Here is a 21,994-nt window from a genome sequence, read left to right on the forward strand (position 1 = left end):
CCCAAAAAGGTCCATATTCATCCTCTATAACCGGTTTTCACTTTCTTCCCACTCAGGATGCCCATGACTCCCTACTAGAGCGGGAGAGAGAGCGAGAGCTCAATAGGAAAGCCCTCATCATCCAGAGGGTCATGCTTGGCCAAAGAGACAGGTAAGGGATGAACACTGAGACACACAGCTTGGGCAGAACACAGGATAGAGAATGGGCGGGCGACGTGTCATACCTGACACAGGTTTGGGATGTTGTGGGACCTTACATAGCACACTGGCAGTGTTCATTGACATGGTGTTCTCTGTTATTCTCTAACACCCCAATCTAAAGCTTTACCCCAGTTACCCAGTTGTTCCTATTGTAATACAGTAGTTGTTAACAGTCAGTGATATTCCAGTTTTGTTTAAATGTATTCCTCTTGTAGGAAGAGCTTTGTGAAGAAAAGGAGAGCTGCCGTGGTTATACAGAAGCGATGGAGAGGTTATAGAGAGAAAAAAGAATACAGAAAAGTAAGTCACTGGCAGTCAAGGTCTAGTAATATCACGTCAACATGAGCACGGTAAGGAGTCAACTCAGATACACTTCTGAAGACAAACTGAGATGATATTGATTCATTGCCGTAGCTTAGGAGTGCACGGTATTGTGCTGATGGAGATTTGCTCATATCTACTTTTTTATAGACTAGATCAACTTTTAACGTGTCTTTCGGTTTACTCTCTTTTGTTCACATTTACCTGCTGCTTCTGGAATAATTTCTACTCCTCTCTGTCTCGTTCAATCAGCTCCAGCTTGGCTTTGAGCGTCTGCAGTCTAAGATCCGTGGCCGTCTGGCCCAAGGGCATTACCTGAAGGAGCTGGCGGCGGCCGTCACAATGCAGTCCCAGGTGCGCGGGTACCTAGCCAGGAAGAGTTATAAGAGCAAGAGAGAAGCTGTGACAGTCCTCCAGGCCCACACCAGAGGCATGCTGGCTAGGAAGACCACCAACAAGATGAAGACCGATGTGAGTTCTGACATTTGAGAAAAGTGGGTTTGTGCACCTGTGTGTGCAATTGTGTGAGTTCAATATAATAATGTGTGTGTGTGTGTTAGTTCTTCCTATCTGCCCAGGAGCGGGAGGCGAGGGAGCGGTCAGCCGCGGAGCTCCAGCAGAGGCTAGAGGACGTCCTCAGCCAATCACAAGAGGCTGCTGCCAAGCCGGAGCCAGTCAGTGAGCAGGAAATGGTGGAAACCATGTTTGGCTTCCTGCCCAACAAAGTGGCAGTAGGAGGACGGGAGGGACCAGCTCCCGAGGGCTTTGAGGTTAGGCTCACAACCAATGGTTGATCTCCACAGTATATCAACATAGGCTTCTTGCTCAATGATTAACACTGCTAATAGAATGACCAAATTCACCAAATCGTTTCTTCTCATTGAAGAAGCATTATACTATTTTACATTCTCTACAACTTAAAGAAAATAAAAGAAATTAACTGAGTATCCAACTGCACTCTCCCTACCCGTCCTCAGGACTTGGAGAGAACGCGGACCGTCCCAGAGGTGATTGAGGAGAGCCGAGAGGAGAGTCCAGTAGAAAGCCCAGCTCCGGTAGTAATACAAGTACCAGTACCAGCACTAGCTCGGACTGTACCAGCTCCAGAACCAGTACCAATCGCAGTACCAGAGGAGCAACCAGTGGTGAACTACGATGATGAGAATGAGGAGTTCTCCTTCACCAAGTTCAGTGCTCTGCACTTCCAGGGCTCTGCTACCCACAGTCACATCACCCAGAGGCTGCGGCAGCCCTTGCTCTACCACGAAGACGAGGGAGACGCACTGGTGAGTACTCAATATCAGGCTTCAGTGTGGTAATCTCAGAGGAATCCAAAGCAAGTATGACATTTGTCTTCCTCAATAACATATTCCATATTATCCTCTCATCTTTTCTCTTTGTGTACCCTACTTTCTCCTCTCCTTATTCCCTTTCCTCTGTTTTCCTTCCTATTATCTTTTATTATTTTTGTCCCTCACCTTTTTTTTTTCTCCCTTTCTTTTTTCTTCCCTTCCCCACTTTCTCATCTGCACCTCTCCTCTCCAGGCCTGTCTGACAGTGTGGTGGATCATACTGAGGTTCATGGGGGACATAGCTGAGCCAAAACTGATCAACCAGGAGCCCTCCGCCCCCACTCCCATCCAGAATAACCTGGGCCAGAGGCAGAACAGGAGGCTCAGCAACCTGGTGGGCCTGGATCAGGTACTGTACATTAGGACTTGACCTCAAATTCAATTCAATTTCGTTCAACATGACTTTATTCATCCCTGATTGTCATTTTACATGCTTCCAATAGGTTACTGTTGTTACTGAGTTTTTGCTGACTGAATTGACCCACTATAACAGTTTGCCAGATGTCTAAATATAATAGATGTCATATCCATTTATCCATCAGAAAATACTAAGGAAAAATAGAAAGAAACAAGGAACGGGGAATAGAAAAGCTTCGACCATTATAGAGGAGGTATGCTACATAAATATTATTTTGTCCTAAGAACAAAAATTAAGCGGAATATCCATGATGCAACAACACAGGATAATTGGCTTTTTGTGCTTTTCACCTCCTCCAGTCAGAGACTATGACGGAGGAGAAAGACATTCTGATTGGAGAGGGGCGCACTTTGGATCGGCCAATATCCGACCTTGAAAAACTGCATATTATTGTTGGATACGCCCTATCCAGACGAGATATAAGGTACCAAACCGAATTACCACATGTAAACAATGTTACCCAGAAATGTCCCAGTTATCAATGTCTAGAAAGGTGATTTGCTTTAATACCAAAACTGTTCAGTTCAGAACTGATTGTAGATTACAGCTACAGTTGCAATGCAAATGAATTGGATCCATCTAAACTGATAGATATCTACTTGAGCCCTGTCTGTCCTTGTTTGTCCATGTAGGGATGAGATCTATTGTCAGATCATTAAACAGCTGGTGAACAATAAGAACCAGAAGAGTTCTCTCAGAGGCTGGGTCCTCCTCTCTATCTGTTTGGGCATCTTCCCCCCAACAGAACTCCTTATGCAGGTTAGTCTAAAGTTGTCATTTTTGAACTTATGGCTATTCTGTATGTCTTAAGGCGCTGTGTTTTTATTCATAATCATTTTATGCATAATCAATCAATTACATACACTGTAATTATATTGTGTTCAATTCTATTCTGTTTGATTCTATTCCACAGTACCTGGAGAGCTTCCTGGGCAGAGGACCAAGTAGCTACGGTCCGTACTGTGCTGAGCGTCTGCGTCGCATCGTTGCCAATGGGGAGCGAGGTGAACCACCCTGTTGGATAGAGCTCCAGGTAAGACACAACATCCGAGACATACAGATACTCATCTGCGTGCCATCTCCCTTCTGACACAATGCAACAGAATGGGAGGGGTAGGCCTGTCAGGACTCAAATCCCGGGACCTTTCGACTGTCGATCCAACACCGTAGCCAAAGAAGCTTACATCTCTTGACATTGTTGCTAGGTGTGGACTACTGCTGCTGTCAAGCAGTGTCAGCATTACAGGTCACGGACAGTATTCTTGACTCGGGTTTGGTAAGACGACAAAGAAACAGAAACATACCGGCACCCACACTATACCATGAGAGGTTGCATCAGAGTTATCTGGGAGAAAGTTGCTGAACTACAGCTATATTAACCATTGTTAATGTCTGACCTGTAAAATCGATCCATTCTCTGTTTTTGCTCTGCCAACATACCTTTATGGCGGCGGGTTCAGTCTTGTGTGCAATTGGCAAATAAAGTGATCTTAGTCTTAATCTTGTGACAGTGACTGTATTGGTAAGGAGACATATACAGTATATATACAGAGCATTATAGGTACTGTAGTAGTACATCATGCTACAAGGACTACTTCTTACAACGCCTCCATCTTCTCATGTGTAGGCTGTCAAGACCAAGAAGACCACGCAAGTGTCTGTGGCCTTGATGGACAGCCTTAGCGTCAGCCTGCCTGTAGACTCAGCCTGTACCTCGGCCGAGGTGTGCCAGGCTCTGGCCAAGAAAGTCAACATCAAGGACATCTACGGATTCTCTCTCTACATCGGCTTCTGTGAGAAGGTGCAAATCAAATCCAATCAAGTTGTGTTTGTCACATGCGCCGAATACAACAGGTGTAGACCTTACAGTGAAATGCTTACTTACAAGCCCTTAACCAACAATGCTTTAAGAAGTTAAGAAAATATGGATAATAATTAAACTGCAGCAGTAATATAACAAGCGAGGCTATATACAGGGGGTACCGGTACAGAGTCAATGTGCGGGGGCACCGGTTAGTCAAGGTAATATGTACATGTAGGTAGAGTTAAAGTGACTATGCATAGATTAAAAACAATGTTTAGGGGAGGAAACGCCCAAGGGTTTTGGGCACACCTAGCCATGCAACTAAAAGAAGTACACATTAACAAAGAAGAGACATAATGAATACAGCAGTGTCAATAGGTTATCTTCATATTCGCTTGGCTAGGGGATACATTACTGTGGTATCCTGGTTCTGGGCATCGTGCCTTCTGGATTGAGACATTTATTGTGTCAGTTGAATATTAAGAAGGAACATTTAAAAAGGATTTTGAAATTAGTCTTAACATCATTTGACTACCATTTATTAGCATATTCGCTAGCTTTCAGAACTTGCATTGGCTAGCCCCGTAACATGTTTTGACTAGCCCTGTGACATGTTTTGTCACTGTTCTGTTTCCAGGTGTGGTCCCTGGGCAGTGGCGGGAGGCACGTGATGGACGCCATCTCGCAGTGCGAGCAGGAAGTGAGACGGAAGGGCGAGGAGGAGCAGCACGCCCCCTGGAGACTCTACTTCCGCAAGGAGCTGTTCACACCCTGGCATGATTCCTCGATAGATGCAGTCAGCACGGATCTCATCTACAGACAGGTCATCAGAGGCCTCAAGTCTGGGGAGTACCATTCTGAGAAGGTGAGCCCACCCACCCAGACGATGTGGATATCATATCACTGATACAACAATGGTGTAATTGTGAAAGTGGCCTCCACGTCTCTCTCGAGGTAGATTGACTATGAACCAAGCGTGGATCTTAGGAGTCACATTGTTTCACTGAACTCTGTGACAAGTCATGAAAGAAAAACAATTACCACTATTGTTGAAAAAAATGAAGATATAAAGACTGTTTGAAGTGGATTATTTATTGTTTTACCCCCTTTTCGTGATATCCAATTGGTAGTTCCAGTCTTGTCCCATCGCTGCGACTCGTGAGAGGTGAAGGTCAAGGGCCATCCATCCTCAAAACACAACCCTGCCAAGCCGCACTGCTTCTTGACACACTGCTCGCTTAAGCCAGCCGCAGCAATGTGTCAGAGGAAACACCTTCAAGCTGGCGACCGTTGTCAGCTTGCAGGTGCCCGGCCCGCCACAAGGAGTCGTTAGAGCGCAATGGGTCAAAGAAATCCCTGGCCGGCCAAACCATCCCATAATCCGGATGACGCTGGGCCAATTGTGCACCGCCTCATGGGTCTCCCAGTCACGGCCGGCTGTGACACAGCCTGGGATCGAACCCGGGGCTGTAGTCACGCCTCAAGCACTGCGATGCAGTGCCTTAGACCGCTGCGCCACTCGGGAGGCCTGAAGTGGAAATTCTATTAACTAAACAAGACTGTCTTTCTTTATAATTGGACCTAAACAGATGTTTTATTTTATTTTTTGTCATCCAGGAGGATGACTTTGTGCAGCTCGCAGCAATGTACTACTATGTGACGTTTGGGTCTGCCATCAGTGGAGAGAATGCCAAGAAGGTGGTGGAGGAATGCATCACTACTGAACTTATTGAGACCAAGTCACAAGGGAAATTGATTCAGCTGGTCAACGCAGCACACACACAGGTAAACTGCTACTCACTGGTGCAATAAGTAATGGCAAGACAATTTGTATTATATTTTAAAAAATCCTGCAATTAAATTTGAATTAGTGTATGTTATCCCAATCAAGTATGGTGAAGTTAAGTAATGTAAAGTAAAAAGTTAAGTTAAGTTACTGTTAAGTTATGTAGAGTAGAATAAAGTTGATGCCAGACAAGATGTATCAACAAATAATCATCCTAATCATTCTTACAGGGTCCTTACATAAACAGCAGAAGGAGCACAGACAGCGTGAAGGGGGACGTGGTTGACTATGCTCGTCAGAAATGGCCCATTTACTTCTCGAAGTTCCACGAGGTTACGCAAATGTCCGGTAAGTCTAACAGGAATATGTTTGCAATGTAACAGGTGAGGTTGGTTTCATTTCACATGATGAACCTTTTACAGTAGCTGGTTTACATCAGGCAAAATAGAAATGTTCTTTGTTAAAGATGATTTTATTACTAAGGTATTTACATATCCACAGGGCCTCCTCTACCCAAAAGCAATTTTATTGTGGCCATCAACTGGAATGGGATCTCCTTCCAGGATGAGAAAGAGAAGAAGCTCCTTGAGCTGTCCTACCCAGAGGTGACTGGGGTGAACAAGTCCAGGTATGGACAAGGCCCTGTTCAAATATTTCAGAAATGCGTCCTTGTTTCTTTCCTTCCTTCCTTCTGTTAGGTTCTAATTCTCAGAGTAAAAAACTCAACAGACATTATGAAAGCTTAACCTCTCTAGGTGGGGTGGGACGTTACCACTGGCCAACATCCAGTGAAATTGCAGAGCGCCAAATTCAAAAACAGAAATACTCATTATAAAAATGTATGAAACATACAAGTGTTATACATCGGTTTAAAGATTAACTTCTTGTTAATCCAACCACGGTGTCAGATTTCAAAAAGACTTTACGGCGAAAGCAAACCATGCGATTATCTGAGAACAGCGCCCAGCAGACAAATCATTACAAACAGTAACCAGCCAAGTAGACGAGTAACAAAAGTCAGAAATAGCGATAAAATTAATCACTTACCTTTGATGATCTTCATATGGTTACACTCACAAAACTCCCAGTTACCCAATAAATGTTTGTTTTGTTTGATCAAGTCTTTCTTTATATCCAAAAACCTCAGTTTTGTTAGTGCGTTTTGTTCAGTAAAACACTGTCTCAAACAACATCCAGTGAAATTGCAGAGCGTGAAACTCAACAAAACAGAAATTCTCATAATAAACATACATAAAAGATACAAATGTTATACACCAGCTTAAAGATAAACTTCTTGTTAATCCAACCGCTGTGTCAGATTTCAAAAAGGCTTTACGGCGAAAGCAAACCATGCGATTATCTGAGAACAGCGCCCAGCAGACAAATCATTACAAACAGTTAGCAGCCAAGAAGAGGAGTAACAAAAGTCAGAAATAGCGATAACATTTATCCCTTACCTTTGATGATCTCCATATGGTTGCACTCCGAAGACTCCATGTTACACAATAAATGTTTGTTTTGTTCGATAATGTCCCTCTTTATGTCCAAAAACCTCAGTTTTGTTGGTGCGTTTTGTTCAGTATTCCATTGGAACAAAGCGCGGTCACAAAATACAGACGAAAAATCTAAAAAGTACCATAAAGGTTTGTAGAAACATGTCAAACGATGTTTATAATCAATCCTCAAGTTGTTTTTATCATTAATAATCAATCATATTTCAACCGGACAATATCTTCGTCAATAGAAAAGGAGAAACAAGAAAGGCGCACTCCTGGTCACGCGCTGGCTTCATGTCTGGAAATTTCCACTGTCCACTCATTGAAAGTGCTGTTTCTCCCTCATTTATCAGAGTAAAAGCCTTAAACAATGCCTAAAGACTGGCCACCTGTTGTGGAAGGCATAGAGATCGTGAACTGCATCCCGGGTGGCGCAGTGGTCTAGGGCACTGCATCTCAGTGCTAGCTGCGCCACCAGAGTCTCTGGGTTCGCGCCCAGGCTGGGCTGGGTTCGCGCCCAGGCTCTGTCGCAGCCGGCCGCAACCGGGAGGTCCGTGGGGCGACGCACAATTGGCATAGCGTCGTCCGGGTTAGGGAGGGTTTGGCCGGTAGGGATATCCTTGTCTCAGTATGTAAAATGTAATAAAATGTATGCACTCTACTGTAAGTCGCTCTGGATAAGAGCGTCTGCTAAATGACTAAAATGTCAAAAAAAAAATAAGTCTTTGTATGGTGGATAGGCTTTCAATGGAAAAACAGGCATTTCAAAATAAAGGCACTTCTTGGATGGATTTTCCTCAGGTTTTCGCCTGCCATGTCAGTTCTGTTATACTCACAGACATTATTTTAACAGTTTTGGAAACTTTAGAGTGGTTTCTATCCAAATCTACCAATTATATGCATATCCTAGCTTCTGGACCTGAGTAGCAGGCAGTTTACTTTGAGCATGCTTTTCATCCAAAATTCCGAATGCTGCCCCCTACCCTAGTGAGGTAAACCAAGTTTATTATTCCCAGAGGATCAATACAGCTGCATTAGACAAAGACATTTTCACACAGCACTGATATTTAACTATGCCGAGTCTCCTCCTACACATCTGAACAGCCAATGCATCTCTGTTGCTAGACAGAACCTTAGCGATATCTGTTCTTCCGCACTTCATCTGACCTGACCTCTGCCCCAAAGTGCTCACTCCTCCCCAACTCACGGCTGTTATGGTGACTGGTACCAGACTGTGTCTCTTCTCCTCCCAGAGGATCCCTCCCATAGGATCCCTGATGGCTAACAATAACATATCCTGACATAATGTAAACGTTAGACATGAATAAGTATATTTCATATTCTCAGAACCCAACACTTCCTTCCTTCAAGTGATCACTGATCTGAGTTGGTTGGATTTGTGGAAGCAATAGAGGGCTAAATGTACTTTCACCTATACAATCACTTATGGATCTGTACTTACCTCAAGGAAACAAGAAAGGATGCATTTGTTAAGTTTTCAAACAGGGCCCAGAATACACAATCCAACCTAGTTTTCTACAGTGGCAGTTTATTATTCAGTTGTCAAGTAGTGGTGGTCGTCACCGTTCACATACTCCCTCATACCGACACCCGATCCACCATGAAGTTATCACATATATTTCACATACACTTCACACATGTTTCACATACACTTCACATGTTTCACATACACTTCACATGTTTCACATACGTTTCATATGTTCCTCAGTGATGACGGCAGGATCGACAGCGGTCAGTCTGTGAGCCTGGCCACACTGAGAGGGCAGTTCCTACTGCAGTCTGTGGATGCAGGAGAGATGGCTGACCTGATCCAGTGGTACCTGGAGGGCCTGAGGGAGCGCTCCATCTACGCAGTGGCCCTGCAGGACGTCAACAAACAGGGTTAGGAGTATGACGATGAATCACTTGATCACTCACCTCACAGCTTAGATTTGACTGATTTTGGATAAGTTTGGCTTGGGTTAAGCTGTGTATCTGTGAGCTACAAAGGGTTAGCTAGATGGATGTATTTGGCAGAATCATAGTATATCAACAGACAGTGTATGAGTGTGACAACTCGTGGTTCACCTATTTGGATGAGATAGGCAAAGGCCATGCTGTATAGCACTGCTTAAGACGGTTGTGTATCTGGATGTATTCCATAGAATCCTAATGCTGTAAATTGTACTGTAAAACAATGACAGCACAGTTAGTAGGTAGTCAGTGTTTAATAAAACAAGTATATCCAAAAAGGACCGTTCATATACAGTAGGTGTTTTTGGCTGGGGATCATGCATGACCAGCATGGTTCGTCTTATGTACGTGGGTGAGTTACTTATGTCTCCCTCTCTCTCGCTTTCTCACACGGAAGACGACCCCACGTTGCTGAGCTACAAGAGAGGGGACGTGCTGGTCATCGTGAAGGACGGAGAGTACTCCCCCGACCGGGGATGGATCAAAGGCACTAACGAGCACACTGGGAACACCGGCGCCATCTCCATGGACACGGTCCTGGTTCTGCCAACCCTTGAAAAGCCCAGCGATACCACACTGGTAAGAAGGTTCTAGACTCAAACAGAAGGTTCTAGACTTAGTTCAAACACTTATTCGTATGGTTAGAAGAATTGGTCGTGGGACAGTAACCTGGTCCCAGATCTATTTGTGCTGTCTTTAGAACAGCATAGAAGTTGGCAAGACAACACAAACAGATCTGGGACCAGGCTAAAATAAACAGTGCTCACATTGTACAAACGCAGAAGAGGGTGATTAAAAATGGGATGGGACTATATTGAGATACGAAACATAGTGCCAATGGGGATGTGCAAGGGTGAATGATAAGATTCTCATATGTAAGATAATAATGGCACATGGCTGCATTCCATTCCAGATTGTTGTCCTTTGAACTGCTGTCTGTCATTCCCCTGTAGAGATTAGATAGGGAAAACAATATAATGGAACCTTGGTGGGGTACAGCTAACCAGTTGGAATGCTGCCCATAGGGATGGGCGAACTTGTGACCATTGTTACGCTTACGGTGGGGCAAGTCCACATCATGTCCAGTCCCCATTCTTAGGAGGATTGTGGCAGGGGAAGACCACCCTCTTGTGGTCGAACTAAAGTTGTGTTTTTGTTTGGTTGAACCATCAGAGTCTGCTGAATCTGAGCCCAGACCAGAAGAAGACAGTGGCTCAGAACGCCCACGAAAGGGAAGAAGCAATCTCCCCCGTCTCACTGAAAGAGTTTGCCATTGAGTACTTTAGGTAGAGAAAACCCTTCAATAAATCCACTCCGAAATCCACTCTCACTTTTATTTCTATTACAGATGCAACCACTGACTAACCATTCCAAATGTAATAATTACCATGATGTTTTTTAATGATTCCAATGTTACAGTAACCTGACCAATTACCTCACTACTACATTTGACATGGTTTACAGTCTATTTTACAGTTACACTTTATTCTCAAGGCAGCAACTTAACTTTTTTTTTCTTTGTTTCCCCAGGAAGCCTGGTAAAGAGGGCGGCCGTGGGGCGCAGGCCAGAGGGGCAGGCAGGGAGAAACTGTGGGCTGCCTCCAAAGAACCCATCAAACAGCCCCTACTGAAGAGTCTGGTGGGCAACACTGACTTTAGCCATCTGGCCTGCATCTCCTTCACTGATATCCTTCACTGAAATACTTTATTTGTTAAAGGGGAAGTTCAGGATTTTGCAACTTGGTGTTAAATGGTTCCTCAACCCTGAAAGTAGTCTATATGCCAAGATAAACTGTAAACCATGGTTCAGTCTTCTTTAAACAGCCACTACAAACTTCAGCTATCTTTAGCTACCAATCAATTGAAATGATAGGTTCTTGTGTTCATGTATTTTTTTAAATGGCCAAATCACCTCTAAAGGCCCAGTGCAGTCAAAAATGTGGTTATCCTGTATTTTATATATATTTCCACATATGAGGTTGGAATAATACTGTGAAATTGGGAAAATTATGCAAGAGCTGTTTAAAAGGACCACCTGAAATGTCATCCTGTTTTGGTGGGATGGAGTTTTGTGCTGCATGGTGACATCACCAGGCGGTATAAATTAACAGACCAAAAACAAAGAGAGTTTCAAACCTCTCTGCCTATAACAGCTAGTTTTCAGGTTTCATATCCCTCCTATTAGGCTTCTCCAATTAGACCCCACCACTCCCAGACAACCCTAGCAAAATTCTTGCTTGAGAAATGGCTTTTCTTTTTGCCCAATTTAATTGAAAACAATCACAGTTAGATACTTAATTGTTATCCAGAAATTATTTGATATTGGGGAAAAAGCATCTGCATTGGACCTTTAAATCTGGAATCCTTAATGGTAAAACTACCATGTCCCTTTGCGTTATTACAACAACAAAGAAGTTACTGCAAACCACTAACACTGTTTCCCACTCAGAAATCATTGCACGTGCGATAGAACAGCAGCATATGTACTGCATTTATTTATTATTTTTACCTTGATGCATGATTCTCCCCGGCTCTGCTTCATCTACAAAACAAAAAAAATAACAATGGCCGTGGGGCTGACAATGGCGCTGTTTCCCCCTTCTGTAGATTCCACCTTTTGAGTAACATCAAACAAAATATGGAGTTGATTTAGCCATGAAATGTTGCCTAATTGCACACATTGCACACCCCTATCTCTACCATATATTTTTAGCTAGCTGTGGCTAAACTCATCTGAAATTTGTAGTGGCTGTTTAGAGAATACCGAACGACGGATTACAGTTTTTCCTGGCCCATAGATTACTTTCAGGGTGAAAAACCATCTAATATCAAGTTGTAAAATCCTGAACTTCCCCTTTAATTTAGAGCCATTTGTTGATGTTCATGTTGATAGTGAGGCTAACACTGGATATATTTTAGTTTCTGAAGAAGACACTAGGGACTGATTATACCTGTGTTTATTAGAACTGAAGACCTCTAAAAGTGAATAAAAATAATAATAATTCAGTGGAGTAGCATTTACCGAATTACCCTACAAAAATGTCTTCCTGTTGTCCTTAACCTTTCCCTCACCTATCCTAAAGTACATGGGAGATTACCCTATCAAACAGGTGCGCCAGCCCATAGAGCTGACTGACCAGATCTTTGGTCCGGCCACTCAGCATGTACCTTTACAGGACGAGGTCTACTGCCAGATCATGAGGCAGATGACCAGTAACAGCAGCAGGTATGTGTGGTAATGAGAAACAATAAACTGTCATGTCAGCTATTGCACAAGTATTACTAGGAAATAATACACCCACCAAGTTGTCAGTATATATATATGTGTGTATGTTGCTCGATTTTTTTATTCTATGATAAAAATGCTCTCTCTCTATTGCTATCTTTCCCTTCTCTCTCTACTCTCTTCCCTCTCTCTCTCACCCCCCCATTATCTCCATCTTCCCCCTCTTTCTCTCTCTCCCTCTCTCTCTCCCTCTCTCAGGATGAGTGTAGACTATGGTTGGCAGCTCATGTGGCTGTGCACCGGCCTTTTCCCACCCAGCCAGACCCTGCTGAGGTACACCCAGCGTTTCCTAGAGTCACGGCCCAGAGAGCCCCTGGCTGCAGACTGCCTGCAACGGCTACAAATGCTCCTCAGGTACGGCTCCAAAACACACTGCAGTGAATTTGGGGGGCGACTGGGACTCGAACCAATGCCCCTGTGAATACAACACCTAAGCCAAGTTACCAAGAGGTCTCAATCTGAATCACCTGGACAAGGTTTCTGGTGTTGTGCTAACGATGCTACAATATCTGGTATTGAGGTATTACGTACTAAAACGAGTGGGGGGAAATTAACGCTACCGTTCTCTGGTTGTAGTATGGAGCCCAGGAAGCTGCCTCCCCATCAGGTGGAGGTGGATGCCATTCAACAGAACAGCAACCAAATCTTCCATAAAATCCACTTCCCCAATGACTCAACTGAGGTGATCCACAAGCTTCCATTGTACTTGTCTAGTACAGTTATCTTATGTCTATCCCTATCTAATGTATCTTGTCTTGTGTGTTACTCTTTCATTTAGCTCTTCGAGGTGACTTCAACAACTAGGATTCGTGACCTTGTTCGTAACATTGCCTACAAGCTCATTCTGGCCTCAGCTGACGGTTACGGTCTCTTCATTAAAACGCCAAACAAGGTTGATTGCAAGTTCTTATCACAACGTTTTGGAGATAAAAAAAACAAACATTTTCAAGCCACTGCTTAAGTTTGTGTTGGTAGTGCGAATGAGTGTACGTAAAGATTTTCTTGCTTTGTTGCTTTCAGGTGATGAGCTTGGAGGATCAAAACTACTTCTTTGACAGTTTGAGGCAGAGCACAGACCAACCTAAGAAAACAAAGAAAGTCAGAGAGGCAAGAAAAGGTGGTAAAACAGAGGGTAAGGCACAGTATTGAATTGAACAGATACAATGAACATGTAGCCATCAGTGCTTTAAGATGGTAGCGCCAAAAAAAACAAACAGGCAAAAGCATAATTGAATGTATGCAAAAGATCAAAGTAAACCCTTACACCCACCAAGTTGTCAGTGGATTGAAACTGCTATGCTATGCTATGCTATGCTATGCTATGCTAAAAGGTCTGAGGGTCACTGTTTTTCAGGAGTTCCGGCCACCATGCCCTACCTGGTCATCTTCATGAGGAAGCTGTGGTTCAACGTGACCCCTGGAAGAGACCTGACCTCTGACCTTACTTTCCACTTCCCACAGGTCGAGCAGAAAACACACATACACATACGTGCACACACACACACACACGCACCCATCCATCCACCCAGTTCTTCACCACCACTCATACACAAACCTCTCCCCCTCAGGAGTTGCCAAAGTACCTGCGTGGCTACCACAAGTGTACCAAGGAGGAGATGATCAGCCTGGCTGGCCTGCTGTTCAGGGTCAAAGTGGACACGGACAGATCCCAGTTTGTCATGATTCCCAAGATGCTGAAGGAGCTGGTGCCGGCTGATGAGATGAAAACCATGTCCCCAGAGGACTGGAAGAAGGTAGGAGGAGGGAGAGGGAGAAGAGGAGGAGGAAGAGGGAGAGGAGGAGGAGGAGGAGGAGGGAGAGGAGGAGGAGGAGGAGGAAGATGACACAAATATGACTTTTACAGTTGAAGTCGGAAGTTTACAAACACTTAGGTTGGAGTCATTAAAACTCGTTTTTCAACCACTCCACAAATTTCTTGTTAACAAACTATAGTTTTGGCAAGTCGGTTAGGACATCTACTTTGTGCATGATACAAGTCATTTTTCCAGCAATTGTTTACAGACAGATTATTTCACTTATCATTCACTGTATCACAATTCCAGTGGGTCAGAAGTTTACATACACTAAGTTGACTGTGCCTTTAATGGAAAATTCCAGAAAATCATGTCATGGCTTTAGAAGCTTCTGATAGGCTAATTGACATCATTTGAGTTAATTGGAGGTGTACCTGTTAATTAATGTATTTCAAGGCCTACCTTCAAAATCATTGCCTCTTTGCTTGACATCGTGGGAAAATCAAAAGAAATCAGCCAAGACCCCAGAAAAATATTTGTGGACCTCCACAAGTCTGGTTCATCCTTGGGAGCAGTTTCCAAACGCCTGAAGGTACTACATTCATCTGTACCAACAATAGTACGCAAGTATAAACACCATGGGACCACGCAGCCGTCATACCGCTCAGGAAGGAGACGCGTTCTGTCTCCTAGAGATGAAGTTACTTTGGTGCGAAAAGTGCACATTTTTTATTATTTTTATTTCACCTTTATTTAACCAGGTAAGCTAGTTGAGAACAAGTTCTCATTTACAACTGCAACCTGGCCAAGATAAAGCAAAGCAGTGCGACACAAACAACAACACAGAGTTACACATGGAATAAACAAGCGTAAAGTCAATAACACAATAGAAAAAAAATAAAGTATATATACAGTGTGTGCAAATGAGCGGATGGTGATGTGCAAGTAGAAATACTGGTGTGCAAAAGAGCAGAAAAGTAAATAAAAACAATATGGGGATGAGGTAGGTAGATTGGGTGGGCTATTTACAGATGGGCTATGTACAGCTGCAGCGATCAGTTAGTTGCTCAGATAGCTGATGTTTAAATCAATCCCAGAACAACAGCAAAGGACCTTGTGAAAATGCTGGAGGAAACAGGTACAAAATTATCTATATCCAATGTAAAACGAGTCCTATATCGACATAACCTGAAAGGCCGCTCAGCAAGGAAGAAGCTGCTGCTCCAAAACTGCCATAAAAAAGCCAGACTACGATTTGCAACTGCACATGAGGATAAAGATTTTTGGAGAAGTGTCCTCTGGTCTGATGAAACAAAAATAGAACTGTTTGGCCATAATGACCATCGTTATGTTTGGAGGAAAATGGGGGAGGCTTGCAAGCCGTGAACCACGGTGGTGGTTTCATCATGTTGTGGGGGTGCTTTGCTGCAGGAGGGACTGGTGCACGTCACAAAATAGATGGCATCATGAGGAAGGAAAAGTATGTGGATATATTGAAGCAACGTCTCAAGACATCAGTCAGGAAGTTAAAGCTTGGTCGCAAATGGGTCTTCCAAATGGACAATGACCCCAAGCATACTTCCAAACTTGTGGCAAAATGGCTTAAGGAGAACAAAGTCAAGGTGTGGCCATCACAAAGCCCTGACCTTAATCGTATAGAAAATGTGTGGGCAGAACTGAAAACGCATGTGCGAGCAAGGAGGCCTACAAACCTGACTCAGTTACACCAGCTCTGTCAGGAGGAATGGGACAAAATTCACCCAACTTATTGTGGGAAGCTTGTGGAAGGCTACCCAAAACGTTTGACCCAAGTTAAACAATTTAAAGGCAATGCTACCAAATACGAATTGAGTGTATGTAAACTTCTGACCCACTGGGAATGTGATGAAAGAAATAAAAGCTGAAATAAATCATTCTCTCTACTATTATTCTGACATTTCACATTCTTAAAATAAAGTGGTGATCCTAACTGACCTAAGACAGGGAATTTTTACTGGGATTAAATGTTAGAAATTGTGAAAAACTGAGTTTAAATGTATTTGGCTAAGGTGTATGTAAACTTCCGACTTCAACTGTATTTCTATCTATTGTACACTGCTACACTGTCAGTCCTTCTCATGTTATTTCGCTTTATATTTGGAATGCTCTCCATTACTAAGTGGTGGGAAAAGTATCCAATTGTGATACTTGAGTAAAAGTATAGCTACCTTTTATGAAAAGTTACTCAAAGTGAAAGTCACCCAGTAAAATAAAAGTAAAAGTATAAATTATTTCAAATTCCTTATATTAAGCAAAGCAGACGCAACCATTTTCTTGTTTTTAAAAATGAACAGATAGCCAACACTCAAACATGGTTTACATATTATGCATGTGTGTTTAGTGAGTCCGCCAGATCAGAGGCAGTAGGGACGACTACGGATGTTCTCTTGATAAGTGCTTGAAACGGATGTTCTCTTGATAAGTGCTTGATTTGGACCATTTTCCTGTCCAGCTAAGCATTCAAAACGAGTAACGAGTACTTTTGGGTGTCAGGGAGAATGTATGGAGTAAAGAGTAAATAGTTTTCTGTAGGAATGTAGAAAGTAGAAGTTGTCAAAAAAATAAAAAGTAAAGTACAGATATTTCAAAAAAACTACTTAAGTAGTTCTTTGAAGTATTTGTATTAAAGTACTTTACACCACTGCCATTACTAAGCAGATGGCTCATTCCAATAAAGGATTCTTTCTGCAATTAGAACTACCATCATGACCTCAAGTCTAGTTATTCAGCCAATACCCCAACAGTGTACTAATAGTGCATCACATGACACATTTTGCCCAGATTTATATCATACATATGGTAATGATTGAAAGCATATAGTAGTAAAGAAATACTGAAACTCGTATTTCTGAATCTTTCTGTTTTCTTCTTCCCTTAAAGCACATAATCTCCTCCTACAACAAGCAAGCCGGGATCACCTTGGACGAGGCTAAAGTGGCCTTCCTAAAAGGCATCTGCCACTGGCCGACGTTCGGCTGTGCTTTCTTTGAAGTAAAGGTACGTTGGGAGATAGCTCAAGTCAAGGTAGCTTAGTGGTTAAGATTGTTGGGCGTTGCTGGTTCAAATCCCTGAGCTGACTAGGTGAAAAATCTGTCAATGTGCACTTCAGCAAGCCACTTAACCCTTTGTCAAATCAAAAAAGTCAAATCAAATCAATCTTTATTTGTCACATGCGCCGAATACAACAAGTGTAGGCTTTACCGTGAAATGCTTACTTACAAGCCCTTAACCAACAGCGCAGTTCAAGAAGAGGAAAATATTTACCAAGTAGACTAAAATAAAAAGTAATAATAAAAAGTAACACAATAAGAATAATGAGGCTCTGGATAAGATGTAAATTTGAAAAGTATGCATGTTGACACATCAAACGTTGCATGCCAGTGTTGACTTTCTGTATGCTCTTGCTTCACAGCAAACCTCTGAACCGAGTTACCCGAGTATTGTCCAGATTGCAATCAGCAAGCAAGGAGTCAGCTTTATCGACCCCAAAACAAAGGTAAAAGCGCTATAGTTGTGGATGATTACTTCCATTTTATCACCATTATCAGATCGTTTGACTTACATCTAGAGGGCATTTACTGCCAGATGGTCATACGCAGTAACTATGCTGACCTTTCCTTAAAATCACAAATCTGAAATGCTTACATGTGAACTCCATACGCTGCGCCACAACACCAAGCTAGGATCCCACTTGTGACACCATCAGCACTATAAAGTATTGACCTTCCCTGTTTAACCAAACATGACCTTTTGATCTTACCCTAAACCTCAGGAGTTGCTGGTCATGCACCCGTTCAACCGCATCACCAATTGGTCTAGCGGGAGCACCTACTTCCACATGACCATTGGCAACCTGGTCAAAGGGAACACATTCCTTTGTGAGACCTCATTGGTAAGTGGCCATTACGTCTTCGCTGTCAAACGAGAGGCAAAATGAGAGATGTTACCTCCTATAAACCAGTACGTGTACATTTTGTGTGAATCCAAAGTGCTGATAGTGTTTGTTGAGGGCGTACTAAGTTATCTTCACAAACGCTTGTATTGTAGTGACTTATTCACTGGATAATGTGACTTAACTTTGCCTCAATGTGCATACCCCAACAACTGTGTTTGTCTCCTCTTCAGGGTTACAAAATGGATGACCTCCTATCATCTTATGTGAACATGTACGAGATGCAGAGGCAGGCTGTACGACCCAGAAATAACTCCATGTTCCCTACCTAATGCCTGCTGGGAAATAGGGAGGACAAGGCAGATTAATTTATAAAACAGTAAACCAAGCATGAAGGGAAACCCAATGGATACAACTTGTAATTTGACGGAGAGATTACTTTTCATTTGGTCTAAACCCCTTTGCATAGCTTTGTAATGGTTGCCATATTGAATTGGCACTGTGCCTTGTCTTGTGTGTGAAAGGCTTCTCATAACAATTTTGAATACCAGTATCCACAGTGTGGAACTAGAAAAAATGACAAATCATGTGTATATACAAATAAGGCTTGCCTCACTGAACAAAATTAATAAAGCATTTTTGAATTATGAGATGGCAGCTCACGTTGTTTATGTGCATAAATTGGACATTTTTTTAATTAAAATGTTGTACTTTTTTATTGGCCCATCCACCAACTCTTCAGAGGACAAAGCTACTTTGTGTTATGTTGTTTTTACAGCTTTTGTGTGACATACACACATTTTACATACATGGCACCTTCATACACAGAACTTACATAACAAATATATTGTTTTTTATATATATACACATTACATTTGGGTAGATAGTACTCAGACATCTCTGGTATACATTATTATCTATAGTGTTTTCAGTAATAACTACTACCAATCATGAGCTTTTTAATCCCACCCCTCAGCTCCTCAATTTTTTTACCAATGAAACTCTTAAACATATTCATGTTGACATGGAGGTCCAGATAAGGCGGAGGCCAAGTGGTTCATTTTAGGGAAGATGTTGTTGTTAAGAATTGGCAGGAGATGTGGAATCCGGGGTGGACTGGCTGTAGGTCAGTTCAGGCAAATGCTAGATGGGATGGTCCATTTTTAGCCTCGTGGGCCAGATTAAATTGGGGGGTTTTGAGCATTATCATTATTTGCCTAGTAATGGGGGCCTTGAGGCAAAAAAATGGGCAGGTGTGGGGGGCCTTGAGGGAAGGAATGGGCCAGTTTGTTAGAAATGCCCGGGCTGATTTCTCGTCCCATTCCACCCCTGTGTGGGATAAAGAGGGAAAGGGCTGAAATCTTTATAAGATCCTGGGAAAGGTGGGGCAGGGAGGTCATCAGGTAGACAGAAGGGAGACCATCATTTCTAGGCCAAGAGTGGGTCATATTAGGTTGAAAGCATACTACATTGAATAGCATAGGCAGCACCCATCTAGGAGGTGAGATTATGGCCAGGTGGAGACAATGGAACATGTCAGCAATATGGGAGGGAAAGGGAGCGCATTTTCTTTTTCAAAAGGAGGCCAGAGGACGGAGGAGAGAGGATGCAAGTTGATCAAATCTAATTGAGAAAAGGCCCATGTGGACTACGCTAGCCTGAAATATAGAAGCTGATTTGCTAACATTACACTCCTTGTACTCCATGTCATTGCTAAACAGACTGGTACCCAGATTAAATATCAACTGAATACCTCTCTCAGTCCACTATCTGAAAATTACAGTCGTTGCGTGTATTTTTCAATTAGCATTTATCAGCAGCTGCCATTGAGATTTTTGGGGCACTAGAGAAAGCAGTAGAGGAGTACCGGGAGGAAAATGATCAGCTACCTATGTCATCTACTAATGCAGCTAGCTACAGTTCTACTCAATCAAAGTGTTTAGGAAATATTTTTTTATCTGCGATAATTGACTGCATCACGGACAGCGTTTTGAAATGGCATGTCATGGCACTAGGCCAGGGAATGTCTAAAGCTGTAACATACGCGATAGGCCTCTGTTCCTCTCTACTTCCTTCCAGACACCCTGCCACTCTCTCTTCCCATCTCTGTAGAGGAGGTATCCCCTGGACAGCAGCACTGTGAGCAGCAGTGCAGCCGCAGTGTGGGGCAGGTGGACCCAGAGCCCACACAGATTACAGGGGAACAGTAGGAACTCAGGACCAGTCAGGAGGAAGAGCAGCAAGGACTGGAGGCTGAGTTATTCAGTTATTCATTCACTCAGCCTGAGGAAAACCAAGACAGTGACTCTTAACCAGTTGATCTCAAACCTTTTGATATCCACCTACAGTCTCGACATTCCCTGTGACCCTCCAGATAACCAAAACAATGCTTGCAGCCACAGCTTAGTCATAAGCAGTGACCTAGTAAACCCACCTGTAAACCAAAGACCCATGTCTGACTCTGTCACAGCGGGAAATCGTACCCCTGCCCCATTTGTGGCAAGACCTTCAAACCTAAAGGGGAGAACCTATTTAGCTGTGGTGACTGTGGAAAAAGCTTCAATCGCAAGGTAAACCTGAAAGCACATACACTGAGTGCACAAAACATTCGGGAATACCTGCTTTTTCCATGACATCGACTGACCAGGTGAATCCAGGTGAAAGCTATGATACCTTATTAATGTCACCTGTTAAATCCACTTCAATCAGTGTCGTTGAAGGGGAGGAGACAGGTTGCAGAGTGGCACACTCTACAAGGTATTGAAAGCGTTCTACAGGGATGCTGGCCCAGGTTGACTCCAATGCTTCTCACAGTTGTGTCCAGTTGGCTGAATGTCCTTTGGGTCGTGGACCATTCTTGGTACACATGGGAAACTTTTGATCCTAGGTTTACAAAGTTTACAAACACTTAGGTTGGAGTCATTAAAACTAGTTTTTCAACCACTCCACAAATTTCTTGTTAACAAACTATAGTTTTGGCAAGTCAGTTAGGACATCTATGACACAAGTCATTTTTCCAACAATTGTTTACAGACAGATTACTTCACTTATAATTCACTGTATCACAATTCCAGTGGGTCAGAAGTTTTCATACACTAAGTTGACTGTGCCTTTGGGCTCTGGAGCAACGAACCGCCCTTGCTGTCTCTGCCTGTCCGGTTCCCCTCTCTCCACTGGGATTCTCTGCCTCTAACCCTATTACAGGGGCTCCACTGGCTTACTGGTGCTCTTTCATGCCGTCCCTAGGAGGGGTGCGTCACTTGAGTGGGTTGAGTTACTGACGTGATCTTCCTGTCTGGGTTGGCGCCCCCCCCCCCCCCCCCCCCCCTTGGTTTGTGCTGTGGTGGAGATCTTTGTGGGCTATACTCGGCCTTGTCTCAGGATGGTAAGTTGGTGGTTGAAGATAACCCTCTAGTGGTGTGGGGGCTGTGCTTTGGCAAAGTGGGTGGGGTTATATCCTTCATGTTTGGCCCTGTCCGGGGGTATCATCGGATGGGGCCACAGTGTCTCCTGACCCCTCCTGTCTCAGCCTCCAGTATTTATGCTGCAGTAGTTTATGTGTCGGGGGGGTGGGTCAGTTGGTTATATCTGTAGTACTTCTCCTGTCTTATCCGGTGTCCTGTGTGAATTTAAGTATGCTCTCTCTAATTCTCTCCTTCTCTCTTTCTTTC

At 43.3% G+C, this 21,994-nt stretch overlaps 1 protein-coding gene across 1 annotated transcript in view; it reads left to right on the forward strand.

The window, feature by feature from the left end:
- LOC120056263 (unconventional myosin-VIIa-like) overlaps positions 1–18,973 on the forward strand; it is a 35,357-nt gene extending 16,384 nt beyond the window's left edge. The window contains exons 18-47 of the mRNA XM_039004512.1: positions 57–151; positions 417–501; positions 775–993; positions 1,083–1,292; positions 1,500–1,808; positions 2,068–2,223; positions 2,417–2,485; positions 2,592–2,716; positions 2,925–3,051; positions 3,206–3,325; positions 3,920–4,093; positions 4,734–4,961; positions 5,714–5,881; positions 6,113–6,230; positions 6,384–6,510; positions 9,108–9,280; positions 9,750–9,931; positions 10,526–10,638; positions 10,883–11,037; positions 12,425–12,578; positions 12,837–12,992; positions 13,215–13,320; positions 13,417–13,530; positions 13,659–13,770; positions 13,993–14,099; positions 14,207–14,392; positions 17,312–17,428; positions 17,844–17,927; positions 18,204–18,323; positions 18,557–18,973. Of these exons, the coding sequence (XP_038860440.1) occupies positions 57–151; positions 417–501; positions 775–993; positions 1,083–1,292; positions 1,500–1,808; positions 2,068–2,223; positions 2,417–2,485; positions 2,592–2,716; positions 2,925–3,051; positions 3,206–3,325; positions 3,920–4,093; positions 4,734–4,961; positions 5,714–5,881; positions 6,113–6,230; positions 6,384–6,510; positions 9,108–9,280; positions 9,750–9,931; positions 10,526–10,638; positions 10,883–11,037; positions 12,425–12,578; positions 12,837–12,992; positions 13,215–13,320; positions 13,417–13,530; positions 13,659–13,770; positions 13,993–14,099; positions 14,207–14,392; positions 17,312–17,428; positions 17,844–17,927; positions 18,204–18,323; positions 18,557–18,655 (4,308 nt within the window). The 3' untranslated portion in view covers positions 18,656–18,973. The remainder of the gene's footprint in view (positions 1–56; positions 152–416; positions 502–774; positions 994–1,082; positions 1,293–1,499; positions 1,809–2,067; positions 2,224–2,416; positions 2,486–2,591; positions 2,717–2,924; positions 3,052–3,205; positions 3,326–3,919; positions 4,094–4,733; positions 4,962–5,713; positions 5,882–6,112; positions 6,231–6,383; positions 6,511–9,107; positions 9,281–9,749; positions 9,932–10,525; positions 10,639–10,882; positions 11,038–12,424; positions 12,579–12,836; positions 12,993–13,214; positions 13,321–13,416; positions 13,531–13,658; positions 13,771–13,992; positions 14,100–14,206; positions 14,393–17,311; positions 17,429–17,843; positions 17,928–18,203; positions 18,324–18,556) is intronic.
- Positions 18,974–21,994: the final 3,021 nt, after the last annotated feature.

Source organism: Salvelinus namaycush, chromosome 11 (genome assembly GCF_016432855.1).
Source record: "Salvelinus namaycush isolate Seneca chromosome 11, SaNama_1.0, whole genome shotgun sequence".
Taxonomy (NCBI): Eukaryota; Metazoa; Chordata; class Actinopteri; order Salmoniformes; family Salmonidae; genus Salvelinus; species Salvelinus namaycush.